At 58.4% G+C, this 16,776-nt stretch overlaps 1 protein-coding gene and 1 long non-coding RNA gene across 3 annotated transcripts in view; one reads left to right on the forward strand and one right to left on the reverse strand.

Moving 5' to 3' along the window:
- LOC124519345 (kinesin-like protein KIF19) overlaps nt 1–9,712 on the forward strand; it is a 45,481-nt gene extending 35,769 nt beyond the window's left edge. The window contains exons 23-25 of the mRNA XM_047089530.1: nt 4,287–4,483; nt 9,056–9,122; nt 9,420–9,712. Of these exons, the coding sequence (XP_046945486.1) occupies nt 4,287–4,483; nt 9,056–9,122; nt 9,420–9,712 (557 nt within the window). The remainder of the gene's footprint in view (nt 1–4,286; nt 4,484–9,055; nt 9,123–9,419) is intronic.
- A 3,406-nt stretch (nt 9,713–13,118) lies between these two features.
- On the reverse strand, nt 13,119–16,657 carry LOC124519193 (uncharacterized). Of its 2 annotated transcripts, XR_006964047.1 has the most exons (3): nt 16,486–16,657; nt 16,141–16,382; nt 13,119–13,674 (listed from the first exon to the last, which is right to left on the reverse strand). It is a non-coding gene; the product is annotated as an uncharacterized LOC124519193 (long non-coding RNA). The 2 variants fall into 2 exon arrangements; XR_006964046.1 differs by having other exon boundaries at nt 16,141–16,657.
- Nucleotides 16,658–16,776: the final 119 nt, after the last annotated feature.

Consider the following 16,776-nt stretch of genomic DNA (forward strand, 5'->3'; position numbering starts at 1 on the left):
GAAACACTCGCAGAGGCATTCAGTTTTGCTTCTGCCCATCTGATGCTCCAGCAGAATTTAAAACGATGATTTAAACTACGGCCTGCTGCCGCCACTCAGTCTGTCTCTGTGCGGGTTTGAATTGCAGCTCCCGTGGCTGTGGTCGCAACACGAGTGAGACACGCTCACGGTGAGAAGTTTGGGATACAGATAGGATTGCCAGTGAGAGAGGAGCCAGGTGGCACGGGCCCCGTCCAGAGGCGGTCGCCCAGTGGTGTGGCCCCGTGCCCCTATGCTACTGGTGTGTGTGCAGCTACAGCTGTGAGCGCATAAGAAACGACGACCGTCCCCACCTTACAGATGAGGAAACTGAGGCACAGAGGTGCAGGAACTTGCCCGAGGTCACATGGCTGGGAGTGGTGGGCTGGACCCCAGCTCCTAACCACACCCTAGGCCTTCTAGCTGAGTATTCTTTGCGGGGCAAAGCCCGAGTGTGTTCCAGGGCCTTTGCAGTAGGAGCAGTGTGCACAGCTACGTTCTGGCTGGCTGGTGGGTGTGCACCTTGGCCCCACCCGATTCGTAGCAACGCTTAGAAATCTCCGATCTGGAGGACACAGTTCACCTTCCCCTGTGATTCCTCGCTTGGGCTCCTGCATGTGCTGGCAACCACGTGGGCCTGCGGTAACACTTAAAAAAAAAAACACTTAAAAAAGTGTTCTTTACCCATATGGGATTTGCCGCTTTCAAAAGCTTTTACTCCGTTATCTTCCTGTCTACACGCTCGTCAAAGAAGACCACAATCCCAGAGAATGCGGCAGCATCAGGCACGGGAACACTGAAATGCAGGGCTGGGCACGCGCCCTCCGCTGTCCTCCCAGCGGGCGGCAGGCGCCCTGGACGCCGGTCCCCAGGTCCTCACTCGGGGGAGGCGCCGTGATGGCACCTGTCTGGGGAGTAACAGGCGTGGGGGCGCCGGGTGGCTTGGGGGGAGGCCTCGCCGTCACGGCTTAGCCAGGAGTGTCACAGCTCCTGTGATGGCCACCGTCCCCTGGAGATAAGCCCCTTGGAATGTGTCTGTCCAGATGACTTAAAAAGGAGTTTGCTTCCACACCGCTTTGTCATGACTTTGCTAACGCAGGCGGAGGTAGGGACAGGAGCACGTTAACGGCATGGCCCGGGCAGCGCTCCGCCCTCTGCCGATTCTGTGTCTGTGCTCTGTCTACACGTTTCCATCCTTCCGTTTGTTATCTGCTTTCCTGGAGAGGGTTCGATAAAGTCTCCAATCATGTCCTTTCACCCATGACACTTTCAAGAGCTTTCTCTCTGTGATGACAGAGCTAGAGAGGTTCAGTGCGGTTCCCTAGAACTGTCTAATGCCCAGGCTGTGTACAAAAGAAAGCAGCCTTTTTCAAACAGAAGTGAGTGCACTGTACCTGGCCCTCTTGGTTGGTGAGAAGGGGGCACAGCCCAAGCCTCCACGTCACGGGGAGGGGCTGAGCCCTGTTTTGTGGGCCCCCAGCCAGAGGCTGGAACCTCTCCTCTCAGCTGTGTTTATAGGAGCCCCGTGGGGCACAGACGGTCTCCTGTCTCCATCGTGGGTCTCTCTTGTGGGCAAGTTAGAGCCCATTAGCATCAATCGTCCTTCCAGACCTTCAGATGGGTAAATTGAGTGGAAGTGACATCTCCAGGGCCATGCGGCCGGGGCCGGCACCCCCATGGCCCTCCCGCTGTGCCCAGCTGCCTCTGCCCGGAGAAGGAACACACTTGTCCTTGGCAGGGGTACACGGAGGCCCCGCAGGTAGCTGGGGTAGACTAGGTGTCCCATTTCTCCGGTGGGGGCTGTGCAGGGCCGGGTACAGAGCCTGAGGATCACCACCTGTGGTGTTTGCACAGGCCCAGGCTCCCCTGGGCACCTTCCTTGGGCCCAGAGACCCCCACACTATTTATTTGTTTGTTTGTTTGTTTTTAATGTTTATTTTTGACAGACAGCGTGAGTGAGGGAGGGGCAGAGAGAGAGGGAGACACAGAATCCGAAGCGGGCTCCAGGCTCAGAGCTGTCCACACAGAGCCCGACGTGGGGCTCGAACCCACAGACCACGAGATCATGACCCGAGCTGAAGTCAGACGCCCAACCGACAGAGCCACCCAGACGCCCCAGACCCCCACACTTAATGCTATTCCTGGCTCACAGTTTAGGGCACTGGGGCTGCTGGTCCTGTACCCATGGCTGATGTCTGGGTGTATGGCGTCTGGATGTGCAGTCATGAGCCACACCCCGTGGGCGTCTGAGGGAGGGAAGAACAGAGAACACTGAGCGGACAGCGGATGGAAGCCAGGAAGGAGTGGACGTGTTGCCTCATTACTCACTCCCGGCAACCCTGTCAAATAGGTTCCTCGCCACAGAGTGATAACGCAGGGGCAGAGCTCACCCCGGCCGTGTCATGCCTGCGGCTGGCGGCCCGGGCCCGAGCCTGTTCCCATCCCCATCCTGGGCCGGGAGCAAGGGAGCTCTTCCCTGGTGCTGTGTGCCAGCCTGTCCGGGGAGCGTGAGACCTGCCCTACAACCTTCCTAAATAGTGGCTGGACTCCTGTAAATGAGGAGCTCTTCCCCCTGAATAGGATCCACTTGACTCACATCTGGAGCAGCTCCGGGCGTTCCCACCTACGGGCGGGGACGCCTGGCAGGTCCCAGGCCACGCGGAGCCCTGCGCCTGGAGTTGCCTGGTGGACCACACCATCATGGCACAAGTGCAGCTTCTCCAGGAGAGGAAGGGCTGGAGACAGAGGGCTCCCCCCGCCCCGCCTGCAGAGCCTGACTCGGTGGCTGTCGGCTTTTCTCAGTGAGGTCCTCCCTGCCTGTGCCGTTTCAGACCGCGACCCCAGTCCGCGTCCCCGCCTGAGGGGCTGTGTATTGAACAATCTTGAATGATCTTGTCTATCGTCTTCCTCCCCACCGCGGTCCGTAGGTTCCCTCAGTGCAGGGATGCTAGTCTCTATGTGCCCAGTAAACATAGCCGGTGCACAGTAGGGAACAGACGGACAGACGGCCTCCCTGAGGCCAAGGGTTCGGTTGCCGTCGACTGCCGGGCTTGCCGGGTCTCTGGCCTTCTGCTCTCGCTGGGTTCCCTGACGAGCCGTGCCCACCCCACCGTGCCGATCCTGGAGCGTTCTTCACGTACAACCCACATTCTTTTAAAATTGCAGTCAAATTCACGCGACAAAACTCAGCATTTTCAAGTGTGCAACGCTGTGCCATTGGGTACACTGAGTGTTGTGCATCCACACTGCTGTGTGGTTCCAGAACATGTCATTTCCCCTAAAGGAGGTGCTGAGCCCCGGGCCTTGTCCCCCAGCGGGTCTCTGCCCTTTCTTACAGACGGACTCAGGGCGTGTGCCTGTGGGTCTGTCCCCGCCGTGGCTTGGGACAGGACAGCATGTCCTATTATGCTGGGTACAGTCCGCCACCCGCAGGCCACCTTCTGTGGCTCACTCGCTGGTGAACGGGCACGTGTGTGGCCACCGCCAGTGGTGCTGCTGTGAACATCTGTGTGCAGGTGTTTGTTTAAGCCTCTGTTTGCGGTTCTCTGGGGTCGTAAAACCTAGGAGCGGATCTGCGGAAAACAAGGCAATCCTGTGTTTAACTTCCTGGGAGATCATCGTCCCATCTTCCCTCACGGCCGCACCGTTGCAGGTGGCCACCGTCAGTCTCCGTCCGCTCCCGTGGGCTCAGTCCAGTGACCTCTGCTGTGAAAGACTTCTTGACGCCCTGTCCCTTCCCCAGCGGGCTGAGCACTGTGTCAGGAGCACTGGGGGCCGTGGGGGGGGACGACAGCCAGAGAATACACGGGTAAGACGGGTTGGGTGGAGGCAGAGACAGGAAGAGAGTAAAGCTGGTGAACAGGGCAGAGCACAGCACGGTGATGTGAGCTCAGGCCGTGGTGGGGGCTCTGCACGTGGGCACCCCACCACATCCGGGGGGGACACCCCCTGCCTGCCTGCTTCCTCGCCTGTCTGAGGAGGCTCTGCTCGGCCAACCCGGGAGACCCTCCACGTTGCGGGGTCACGGCTGGCTCAGAGCAAACGGGGAGGAAAAGGAGAGGAGAGCATGGTTGCTGGGGAAGGAAAGGAATCAGAGCCGGAAGAAAGAACATTCTGGAAAGGACGGAGCTTGGGTATTGATGAGAAACAGACAAGGTACCCTCAGTACTCAGTCCGGTGCATCCATCACTCGGCCTTTATTTTCATGGACCGGGATTCACGGGGCGGTCCCTGAAATCACGTCCTCTCCTCTCTCGCTCACCGTTTAGATGAGAAGGTGCTGCGGATGCCTGAGGTCACCTTCACCCTCCCCAGCGCCACGTGGCAGGGCAGCCCGGGCCCCCGCAGGACCCCGCTCGCGCCCCGGGACATCCGAGGTCAGTGCCTGCCCCGCCCCCACCTGCGGATCCCCCTGTCCCTGCGCACGCGCACCCTGTGGCCACTCGCCACAGGCCCCTGCCACACGGTCAGCAGCCACGCTTGCCCGGTGGCTACTTAGTGGGACAGCCGGCACAGGCCTAGGTCGTGAGCGAAACCACACCACCCTGGTGTTTTCCTCCCAAAACTGCAGTGCTGTTTCGTTGAACTGACAGTTAAGCCAGACAACCTTCCAGGAAAGTTGTGCTCATTTTGCACACTCGCCCCCGATATCGTGAGTGCGTTTTATCGTAACGTGGCCGGGCCTGGACATTAATCGCAAAACGCGAGACACGGTTTTGCCAGCCTGCCCGTCCCCCCACCCCCACTCCCTCTGTTCCTGGGTCTTGAAGCCACGGATGCTGAACCTCGGAGACGAGTTGAGCCGCGTCAGCCTCCGCGTTCACGTAATCCTCAGCCCAACCCGCGAATGGCTTGTGTTGCCTGAACCCTTTCTGGGAACAGGAAAGTCTCTCTGGCCACGTTGGCACCATTTTCTCACCCCCCCCCCCCCCCCCCCCGGCCAACGCACAGCCAAGTCGTCGGGAAGGATGGCTCTCCGTCAACAATAGGCCGAAAGCCACCCGGGAGAGAAGTGCTTCCTCGAGCCCAACTTTAGTCCCCCTACCTGGACCTTTAACCTGCTCCCTGCCGCTACTGTGTCCGAGCAGGTTAAGACCTTCCCATCATTATGCCCTTCTTTTCAAGGGCTCTCGGGGCGTGTGTTTGCTGGCTGTGTCCTTGGGGCCAGAAGCTCCCAGACCAGAGCAGGCTGAGTAACGGCCGGTGGTACAGGCCAGTTTAAACGGCGCGTCTTTAAACGGGAGGGGTGGGAGGCGTTCCCCGAGGGCTGTCCCATCCTAAGTGCACGTGTCCCTTGCGGGGAGCAGGTAGCTCAGGGGGGTCCTGGCGACGGGCCTGCGTTACCAGAGCGTGTGGGGACGTGGAGCCCCCCAGGTTAGGGAGTCACAGTCCCACGGGGCCCAGAAGGGGCCGGGCATGGGCGGAGCTGAAGGAGGCGGAGTGCCCGCGTGGGTCCCTGACCGAGGGTGGCCAGTGGGCGGGGCATCCGTACCGGGCAGGGACCCAGCCATCGGGACTCTGGCTTCGCTGGAGTCGGCCTTGACCACGGGCTAAAGTCTCCCCACCCCTCCAGGGTCTACAGAGAGTGGAAGCCGACGCCACAGCCCGGTGCCCCCCAGCACCCCCTGCAAGCACCGGGGCAGCACCAAGAGGCCAAGGAGGCCACAGTGAGGAGGTCAGCGGGCGGGCCCGGCACACGGGGGAAGGCCAGAGAGGCTGGCCCCAGACCCAGGGCTCTCTCTGCCTCAGAGGTGGATTCGAGAGACGAGGCCCCGGCAGGGACCAGCCAGCCCCAGCGTCCCTCAGCCCTTTGCAGTCGGCGGGTGCCTCACCAGCCACCTTCGGAGGAAGGGCCACTGATGGAACTTCAGAACCCTTCTCGAGGACACCGCGTGGGAGCCTCAGGCATCTTTTGGGTCATTCCCAGTTGTGGGTGCTTTTCCCAGGATCGCTCCAGCCCACAGTTTCTGCCCTGGGAGAATGCTTTCGCTCTTCACCTGATTGGGTGAGGCCCACCCACACTGTGGCGGGCCTTCCGCCGAACTCCTTACCGATGTAAATGCTAATCTCACCTGAAAAACACCTTCACAGCACCGTGCGTGCTGGTGTTTGACCCATCACCTAGGTACTGTGGCCTGGGCAACTTGACGCACAGAATTAACCCTCACACCTCACGATTGGCCGGCAGGCAGGGTGACACCATCCCGTCGCCACGTATATGTAGGCTCCGGAATAAGCCAGCGTCGGGGAAGCACGAGAACATCCTGCACTCCCGTGACCCACCCGTCCCCTCACTGTGTTCTGACGTCCCTGTCCACACCCCGTTGTGTGGAGGACACTGTGGAGGACGGCTGGGATGAGGCAGCTTTGCAGGGTACGTGGAAGCAGCCGCGTAAACTGGGGCCGCAGAAACCAAGGTCCTAACTTTTCATCAAGACAGAAAGACAAGGTCACAGGGAGACTGAGCGCCGTCCGTGAGCTGCGTCGCCACCTTCCCTGGCTGGGCTTTCGGCGCCTGCTGTGGTTCCCGGGCCCGTGCCCGCATCTCAGGCTCTCGGGGGCACCCCTGCAGGACGTGGGGACCAAAGCCCCCTGCCCCACGGCGGGAGCCACCCCCGGGTGAAGCAGCAGGCGGAACCCGTGGAACCCGGGAGTCGGCCTGTCGCACATCAGGGGCGGGAGGTGTGGCCTCGTGGCCCGGGTGGGCAGCCGGGAGCCTCGGACTCACGTGTGTCCGGCACGTGCCGAACACCCCGTCAGTGTGCCGGCTGGACGCCACGGCCGGGCCCCCTCTTGGCGTAAGACCGCTGTCGGGGAGGACGTGCTAGGGGCTCTGTTGAAGCCGGGCTGTCCTTTCTGGGCCTTCTGGAGGACGGTGGGGAGGTCGGTCCCGTTTGTCTTGGGGGGCCGTGCTGCCTGCTCTGTGCAGACCTGCCGTGGGCACTGTCTGATGCCCGTGTCCCTCACCGGGGGAGAGGCTGAGCCTGGGGGGCAAGGAGACTTCTGTTCTCCTGCCTTGGTCCCAGATCCTGGGTAGGGCAGGAATTACTGGTTGTCCCCTGTATCTGCTCGCTTTCCGCCATGATAATAGAACCCCCAATTTTTAGCTAGTCACACGGCTCCCAAAATGAAGGACCGTATCTCCCAGCCTCCTTTGCAGCTGCCTGTGGCCATGTGACTAAGTTCTGACCGATGGCATGTAAGCCAGAAGCAGCTGCTTCCAGGAGTGTCTAGCACAAAAGATAATTAGCATGCTCCTCATGCCTCTTTTCTTCACTTCCTGGAATCCTACTACCTGAAATCTGAATGTGATGGCTGGAACCCCGGCCACCATTTTGAGGCCATGAGGACAAAGGCCATGCCTTGAGGAGGATGGAGTGGGAAGCTCGAAGGAGCCTTGGTGTACAAGGTGCAGGGATGCTTCTCAGCCTTGTTACATCCTATCCCCAGATTTTAATTTGAGAGAGAAATGAATGTCTATCTGAAGCCTCTGCGGTTTGGTACCCCTCATCTTAACTGATAGATGGGTGGGGGGGAGCCCAGGCAGTTGGCAAGTAGTGGCTGGAGAAGTCTCTGGTACTTTTGTGGAGCGACAGCAGGAAATTAGAAATGGCAGTATGGTGGGACAAGCCGTGGGGGTCAGGTATGGCCCGCAAACTGATCCTTGGCTGGTGGGAGAGTACAGGAGAAACTCCCAATCTTTTTATACCCCGTCTTGAGCTGGGTGAAAAAGTTGGCCACAAGGATCTCTGGTGGATCTCGGGGGTGGGGTGCTTTGCAAGGAGGCTCTGGACTGACCCATGCACCTGAGAGAGGGCTGAGGACACACTTACATCTGGGAGGGGGGGGCGGTCCCAGCCTCATGGGGGGTGTATTAGGGGTCTCCAGCAAAACAGAACCACTGGGATGTGTGTGTGTGTGTGTGTGTGTGTGTGTGTGTGTGTGTGTGTGTATTTAGGGAACTGGCTCATCCGATCAGGAAGGCTGGCAAGTCCAGAATCTGCGGGCTGGGCCAGCAGGCAGGAGAGCCAGGGAGGGGCCTGGGTGCAGAAGTCCCTCTTGCTCAGGGAAGGTCAGCCTTTTGTTTTATTCGGGCCTTCAGAGGATTGGATGAAGCTGCCCCACATTATGAAGGGTCATCTCTTGACTCACTCTCTACTGATTTAAATGTTAATCTCACCCCAAAACACCGCCACGGAAACATCCAGAATAATGTGTGACTGCATATCTGGGTGCCGTGGCCCAGCCAGGTAGACACATAGCATCAGTAATCCCGGGGGGGCACACCCAAGGGCCGGAGAGCCCAACACAGGACCAGGAAGACCCAGGGTGGAGAGGTTCATGCCCCCTCTGTGCCAGCCACCATGACACCGAGCTCGGGATCGACCCAGGTGGCTGGAACTGGGGAAGGACCTTGAATTTGACCCAGTTTGAACCCAGAATGACTGAGGAAAATTACACAGGCATCTGAGTAGTACACAAGGGTCCACTTTGGGCGCGTCGGAGGTCACGCGACTGTGGAATTGGCACCTGTGACCTGAAGACCACACTGGGATCTCACCGCTTAAAAAAGAGAAACCTGTATAAAACGAGCGATAGAAACATCCTCCCCAACCTCGTGCCATCTCGGAGGTAAGTCCTCTTTAATGATTGGGTGCGTGCTCGTCCCGGTTTCCCCGCAAAATAACCCAAATTAAAAAGCGTCTTGGCTTACTTGACTTACTCACAAGATGAGGGCGCGGGCGGCTTCCTTGGGAGGTGACACCACGGGGTGGGGAGGACGGGCCACCGTGGGAGAGCACCACCGTGGCGCAGCTTCAAGCAGCGGGAAGAAGAGTCTTGCTGGGACCCCGGAATCAACCCCCCAGGGCCCGTGGGGGGGTCCTGGGGGCACCGGCCCTGCGTTAGGCTGTGTTTGCAAGCAGGCCAAGCCTCCTGGCCTGTCCCCAGCAGAGGAGGAGCCCCAGGGAAGGGAATGGAAATTCTGGTGCGGAACTCGGACCAAAGTGCACTTCAGCCCCCTTGGATCTGTCCACAGGCTGCAGCTGAGCCGGGCCTGGGGGCCACAGGCATCTGGGACAAAGCCGTCCTTCACACACACTCAGGTATGCACATGTATGTGCACACATACCCACTTGTGCACACACCCACACACACCTGCACACCGCTCACTCACCTCCCTGCTGTCGCCCGCGCTGTCCTCAGTGCTTGGAACCTTTCTGCTTCTGGTCCTCACCCAAGAGCCTCCTTTCCTTCCCTGAAGGGCCAGATACTCAGAGCGTCCTCTGTCACCGCACCAACCCACCAGGTGACGACTGCCTTTCTGCACGTGTCCGCACTGCTGCCCCTTCGGCACCTGGGACCAGGCCCTGCCTTACGGGTCTGTGTCCTGCCTGGCCCAGAGCAGGTGCCTGGGGATGACTGCGGAATGAGCGGACGAGTGATGGGCGGGTGGGGGCGCTGCACTGACGGCTGGAGGCACGGAGCCCGGGCCCTGGCCTGCGGCATCCGTGTGCGGTGGGAGCCCGCGGGGTGCACCGTGAGCCGTGCCGATGTGCACACGCACACTGTGGGCAGCCGAGGGGACGCGGGCGCTGAAACTAACAGGATGCCAAACGAGGGTGCGGGAAGCTTTACCCAGCACCTAGCCTCACTGCAAGCCTCTGTCACCAGCCTGCGGCCCAGGGAGGTGTAGCACCGGCTTGTTTACTCACCCTCGGTGGCTGAGCTGGGATTTGAGCCCAGGGTGCGCGGCCTCCTCCCTTGTCGCCCCCGGAAGCCAGGCGGGATATGCCGGGCAACAGGGAGTCACAGCATGTTCGTGAGCAGGGGACAAACCCGACTGCGTCTCACTATTGCCTCGTGCCTGGTGCCTCGCAGCTGCTCGGCGAAGGTGGGCTGAAAGCTGATGGGTGAGGGATGAGAATGTTGGAGAAAGAGTCCTTCAATATTACAAAACCTTGTGATACTCTGGTCGATGTATATTTGTGTATCTGCACGCTTACGTGTCCACACTCGCCCGTACGTGTTTCATGGAACGGCCTCGGAAGGAAATCCCGGAAACAGGTCACAGTGAGGGACTTGAGGGGGCAAGCAGGCAGGACACCCCTGTCCATTGTAAACGTTTTCTACCTATTTGGATTTTTACCCCGTTCCTGCATGACTTAATGTGAAAAAAAAAAAAGGAATTATTTTAAAACCAGTGGTAGTTCCATCATACCCTGGTGTGGGCAGCTCTCTGAAATATACCAACTGAGAGAAAAAGGTTCAGAACAGTAAGTATAATATGCATTTATGTCTATTTGGCGACAATTATATAACGTATGCAAATGTGGTAGATGGGAATGATTCCTTGCAGAATTCCCAAGCCACAAAGACAAAACCTGGAGCTGAGTTTGCAGAGCCTGAGCCGCTGGTCAGAGGCGTCACGGGGCTGGGAGGAAGTGCCGGGACTTACCCCTCGCAAAGGACTCTTTGTTCCACAGACAGATCCGCCCCAAGTTTCTGGGGCTGGTAAGTCCTCAGAGCCCCTGTCAGGGCCGCGCGTGCACCTGCGTGAGCGTGCGCTGCGTGAGGAGCAGGCCGGCCGGGGTCTGTTCCACGGGGCCCCCTCCCGGGAAGGGAGGGAGCTTGGGGCTGCCCGCGACTAAGCCGCCCTCCCTGGAAGGTTGGCTCTGAGCCCCAGAGGGTCAGCTTTCTCCTCTGCCGGCAGCTGGAGGTCCAGATCGTGCCGGGTACCAGGTGGCGAAGGGAGGAAAACTGGAATCCAGTGAGGGGGGGCATAGAGAGGGGCGGGACGGAGCCCCGGGCAGGCACGGATGCCCCGAGGTCCGGTGCAGACAGACCCCCCCACCCCCCATGGATCAAATAGATGAAGGAATTAAGTCATTCAGGAAGTAGTTTACCCCCTGCCTAAGCCCTTAGTGACTCCTCTCTCTCCAGCCCCGCCGGTCCCCCTGCTTACACAGACGCAGCTGCCACTGGGCAGACACGTGCCGAGCCGACCCTCATGGAGCCCACGTTCTAAAGAAGGTGGGGCAGAGAATGAATGGCAAGCGCTCTGATGAAAACGAGCCGCAGGGGCAGAGTGCTGGGGGAGAGGCTGGTCAAGGAAGGCCTCCTGGAGGAGGTGCAGCCTAGGTGGAGAGCGGAGCACCGGGCAAAGGCCCTGGGGCAGACTGGTGGTGTTGGCTCTGATAAGGTAATTCCGTAAACATCAAACCCTGAGCTGGACCTGGGAGGTGCTGTGGCCTCAATGCTGGTGTCCCCCTAAAATCCGTATTTTGAAATCCTGACCCCCAGCGATGATGGTATTGGGAGGTGGGGCCTCTGGGAGGTGCTTAGGTCACAAGGGAGGAGCCCTCAATGGTTGGGACCAGTGCCTTTACAGAAGAGGCTCCAGGGAGCTCCCCAGTCCTCTCCACCATGTGGGGACACGACGAGAGGGCGCTGCCCGCGAACTGGGAAGAGGGCCTTCCCCAGAATGTGGCCACGCGGCACCTTGATCTTGGACGTCCAGCCTGCAGGACTGTGCGTAACACACGTCTGTTGTTTATAAGCGCCCTGGTCTGCGGGATCGTGTTATAGGAGCCCGAACGGACTAAGCTAGGAAAGCAGCAAAGGAGGGCCCTGGGCAGAGATGTGAGCGTTCCGGCAACTCTAAGAGAACCAGCAGGTCCTGTCGAGGCCTGGAGCCTGACAGAGGGCACATGAAGACTTCTGAACGGCCCCACCTGCCTGCAGCGTGGACACTGCCCAGTGACTCGCCCGGGGTCCTGGCGTCTTGTACGGGGCAGAGGCTGGATCTGCCAACGAGGGGGCCTGGCTGGAAACAGCCCGTGCTCACTACTGTGTTGTTCCGAGGCTTTGTTGCGAGAGGAGAGGGATGTGGGGGAGCACGTCTCTGACCCGGAGACAGATGGGCAGGGAAGGAGAGCCCGTTGGGGAGCGTCCTGCAGAAGAGGGGCACACAGTCTGGGTGGCCCAGAGGAGCGAGCTGGGAGGTGTGCAAGCAGGGACCGGCCCCTCATACTGGTAACGGAAGCCATGGGGTGGCAGGGCGTTTGACATCTCTCTGGCTTCCTCCTGAGAGCCGGTGGGCACTCACTCCCTGAGCTGGCTTGCCCTTTCTGATTTTGCACACATTAGCCTGTGTGGGGACCATGAGGGCTCGGGTACAACTCAGCTGGGGACTTCCCTCCCTCCAGGGGTCCCCAGCCTTCCTGTCCACACCCCAGGGTAGCCCTTAGCAGATGGAGTTGGGGGCTGGGTTTCACCCTTCCAGTGCTCCTCAGACTCCGTGAGCTAGAACCAGGGTCCCCTTTCCTTCTCTGCTGCCTCTTGAATGAAATGTAGCCTCTGTGGCATCTGTCCCGTATTGGTGATCACAGCGACCAGGAGGGTGAAGCTGAAGGTGAAAGAGAGGGTTTGCCAGGACCCGGTCTGGGGTGAGGTGCATCGGGCTTGGCAGACCCCTAGGGTGCTGACAGCCTCTGACATCACTTTCCATGGTCCCGTCTCCAGCCAGCACCTCTTTCTCCAAGTTCAAGACGCAGGCATCCTCCAGTCTCCCCAACAGCTATGCTGTGCGGCAGGTGTTTCTGGGTGTGCACGCTCAAAGCCAAGTTCACAGCATTTGTGCCCCCAGATGTTCTTCAGCATCTCCTACCTCTGGTGCAGCGCACCCTTGACTCCTCTGCCCCCTCCCTCCATCAGCCAGTCCCAAGCCTGCCCTCTTCCCCCAGCCTCTCTCCCACACCACCCTGCAGTCAGGACCCCGCAGAGCCTCCCCGCTGGTCTCCCTGCACACACCCTCTCTCTCATATGCATAGCCACTGCAGGAGCTGAGGGTTCTTGCTTCCAGCGTCATACAGGTAAGGCCACGGAGTCAGGGAGGTTGGAAGACCCACCGTGGTCACACAGGTGCTAGGAAACGGCCCTACCGTCCCGGGATTGGCCCACACCACCCAGTAAGATACGGGAACAAAACAATGCGACGAGACTGGGGTGGGGCTGAGGGCGCGTGCACGCAGGATGAACCAGGACTCCTGGGGCCGCTCTCAGATCTTGTGGCCTGCAAAGATACAGGTTGAATCTGTGACTCACGCCTCTGCTTTGTTTTATTTCCCCTCACTGGTGCTCACACCCATCCAGCACCCAGGAGCACTCAGAATCTCCCTGATGCCTCTATCACAGGCAGTTGACATTTCCTGGCCTAAGCCACAGTTACTTTTCTCTTTTCTCTGTGGCCACGCTGGTTATGAAACCAGAAAGAGTTGCAGGCAGCATGGGACGCTGGGATAGCTAAGACGAAAACACGGACACCGAGCCTGGCTGTCAGCCTGGGGAGGCTGCTGCCTGTGCACGGGGGTCCGGGGTCCCCGAAGGTGGGCCATGGCCGGTCAAGTTGCTGTGGAGACAGACAGACAGCTGGGGTCCAGCAGCCTGAAGGCAGCCAGGGCCTGGAAGAGGGGGAGATGAAGGTCCTCTCCGGGGCGGCGCCGGCCTGCTCACAGATCCCTCTGGGCTGGGGGGGCTGGAGCGGAGGCCGTTGCTGGTTCTGGAGCCCCGCCTTTGCTTCTGGTCCTGACTCTGCCTCTTACACCGCTGTGCGTCTTTGGATAGTTGGTTCACTTCTCTGGGCCTCTGCCACCTCGTCTGGGAACAAGGAGAGAATGTGTGGCTATCTCAGCAAGGGCAGGTGCACAGCTAAGGGGAGAACTGGGTGGAGGGTTGGTTTTTTATGTTTTTTTTTTTTTTTAATTGAGGTGAAACTGACATGAGATAAAAATCAACCAATTTAAAGGGAACACCTCAGTGGTATTTAGCACATTCACGGTGTTTTGCGACCATGACCTCTCGCTCGATCTGGCACATTTCACCTCAAAAGGGGACCTGGCGACATTATGGTCTTGCTCCCCCTCTCTCCTCCCCATCAAGGGAAGGGGTGGTCTCATCTCAGCCTGAGTCCTGGCACTCCCCACGTGGTCTTGGAGTTGTTCAAGTTCCCAGGAAGGCTTTGGTAGCGTGAGATTGTGGTTCCTGGGCACCTGAATGTCTAGGTAATTCAGACGAACCTTTTCCAAGCCCCCCCAGATGTAGGCAACTCACAGGAACACTCTTTAAAATTGCACCACACCTTATTCTGGTGAAAGGTCTGAGAAGTCTGGCTGTAATTAAACCTTTGAAATTTTATTACCTGTCTCCTGCTCCTATCTGGCCGGGGAACACTTTTATCTCATCCAGGGGGGTACCCTACAGCCCTCTCTGCAGGCCACCATTTCAGGGTGTCGTTTGGGAATTGCTGGCCCAGAGGAAACATTAATTGAGCACCTCTGAATGCTTTCATTTAAATCTTCATTATGTACCCCTTCTTCCTAAGGAGGAAAATCTTGGCTGGGGAGAAAACTACATTTGAAAAGATTTTCAAAATGAAGCCACAGCGTATATAGGACAACATTTATCCTGTTGAATGCAGAGTTTTATGAATTTTGACCAACACAGTCCAGGAACCACCAGCACCACCATCAAGATAAAGAGCGGTTTCATCAGCCCTGAAACCTCCCTCTGCCCCTCCGTACTCAGCCCTTCCCACAACCGCTCCCCCCCCCCCCGGGAAGGACCTGTCGCTCTCGTTTTGCCTTGTCCAGAACGTCCTCTAAATGGAATCACGCAGGATACAGTCTTGAGGCTGGCTCAACGCAGAGCACACCTCAGGTTCACCTGTGTTGCTACACCAGTTGGTGTTCACTGCTGAGTTAGTGTCCCGATGTACAGACGTCCTACAGTCTATCTGTTCGTTTGCCAGTTGAAGGAGTCTTGGGTGCTTTCCAGTTTTTGGCAATTACGGATAAGCCACTAAAAATACTTGCATTCAGGCTTCTGTGCAAATGTCAGCCTCCATCTCTCTTAGGCGAATACCCGGGAGTGTGTGTGTTGGTTTGCTTGGTAGAGTTACAGTTAACTTTTTACAAACCCGCCAAACTGTTTTCCAAGGGGCTATGCCATTTTGCATTCCTACCAGCAATGTAGGAGGGCTCCAGCCGCGCACTCTCTTCATCGGCACTAGGTTTCGCCAGTTTTTAAAAATTTACTTTAACCATTCTTATAAATGTTTCAAGGGAAATAACATTTTAAAACAGTTCATTCTATAATTTTTCATGAATACTGTTATGGGCTTTAAAAGGATATGTGGGAGTACTAAACCCTAGGACCTCAGATGTGACCTTATTTGAAGACAGGATCTTTGCAAAGGAAATCAAGTTAAAAGGAGGTCATGAGGGTGGCCCTCATGCAGTGTGGCTCTGCCCTTACAAAAGAGGAAATGTGGACACAGAGATGGAAGGAAGTAATGTGAACACACACACAGAAGACGGCCAGCAAGCCCACAAGCGAGGCCCCAGACAGAGTCGCCTCCCAGCCTTGAAGGAACCAGCCCCTTGGCCTCCCAGCCTCCAGAACTGAGAGAGATTGCATTTCTGTCGTTTATGCCTCATGGCCTGTGGTACTCTGTTATGACAGGCTGAGCAAAATGATGTGCACACAAAACAACACAGGCGAAACACGTATCTTAAGTCTTGAATCCTGTTAGTAAAATGACCTATCCATCACCTGTCACCAGCTTAAGAACTGGAATGTCACCACTGTCTTCCCAGCTCCCTGTGTGCCCCTGCCCCATGTGCACCTGCCCCAGCCATCCCACCCTGTGTGCACCTGCCCCAGCCATCCCTCCCCCTGTGCACCTGCCCCGTGTCATCCCTCCCCGTGTGCACTTGCCCTGGCCATCCCTCTCCGTGTGCACCTGTCCTGGCCATCCCTCCCTGTGTGCACCTGCCCCGTGCCATCCCACCCTGTGTGCACTTGCCCTCTGCCATCCTTCCCTGTGCCAGCACGGCCTGCGTGCTGAAGGGGACCTCTTTCCCAGGGAGAGGAGTGAAGGGGACTTAGGGAAAAGGAGACTGTGGAGAGAGACCACCCACTGCTTTGAGGTGTTAGCTGAGGAAGCGATAGCTGGAATGGGCAAAGGATACTGATTTTATTTTTGTGTCTATGCCGGGAGAGGCCTGACCGCGGTTACTCTGATGCAAAGGAGCGGTTGGGGTCCTTGTTTGCTTGCTGTCTCACCTGCTAAAAGCTCGGGGAGGGCAGGGCCCTTCTGTGTCTCAGGACTCAGCAGGTGGAGACTCCGTAGTGACTGACTGCTGGGCAAGAAGAGAGTGAAGACAGAGCCTCCCCTCGGAAGGCAGTCCGCTGTGAAACCATCACTGGTGGAAACGTCCTGTGGATGGTGGCGGAGGCTGCGGAATAGCGTGAACGTACTTCCCGCCGCTGATCTGTACACTTAAAAACGGCTAAGATGGTCAACCCTGTTACGTACAGATTACCTCCGTTAAGGAAAAGCCATGGATACAAAGAGCAGGGATCGCGAGCGCTCGCTATGCAGTGGGCATCTCACGGGGAGCTTCGCACCTGCCTGCAAGGTGAAGTCACCACCCTCTCCGACAAACCTGGGGACAACCCAGGAGAGGCTCGGTCACTCGCCCAAGGCCCCGGCCGGAGATGCTCTGCAGGCGGAGGAGGTCGCGAAGGAGCCGATAGACAGCAGGCGCTCGGTAAGCACAGGTTAGCGGCGCCGCGCGGGGCCCTCCCCTCCCACCGCCCCCTGCGCCCGCCGCGCGCCCACCCGCTGGAGGCGGGGCCAACGCCGCTGCCCGCAGAACGGGATTGGCTGCTGGGGAGGGGGGCGGGCTCCCGGCGCCG

The sequence above is a fragment of the Lynx rufus genome, unplaced genomic scaffold, assembly GCF_022079265.1.
Source record: "Lynx rufus isolate CCGP_SWC_20201006 ecotype Redwood Valley unplaced genomic scaffold, mLynRuf1.p SCAF_27, whole genome shotgun sequence".
Taxonomy (NCBI): domain Eukaryota; kingdom Metazoa; phylum Chordata; class Mammalia; order Carnivora; family Felidae; genus Lynx; species Lynx rufus.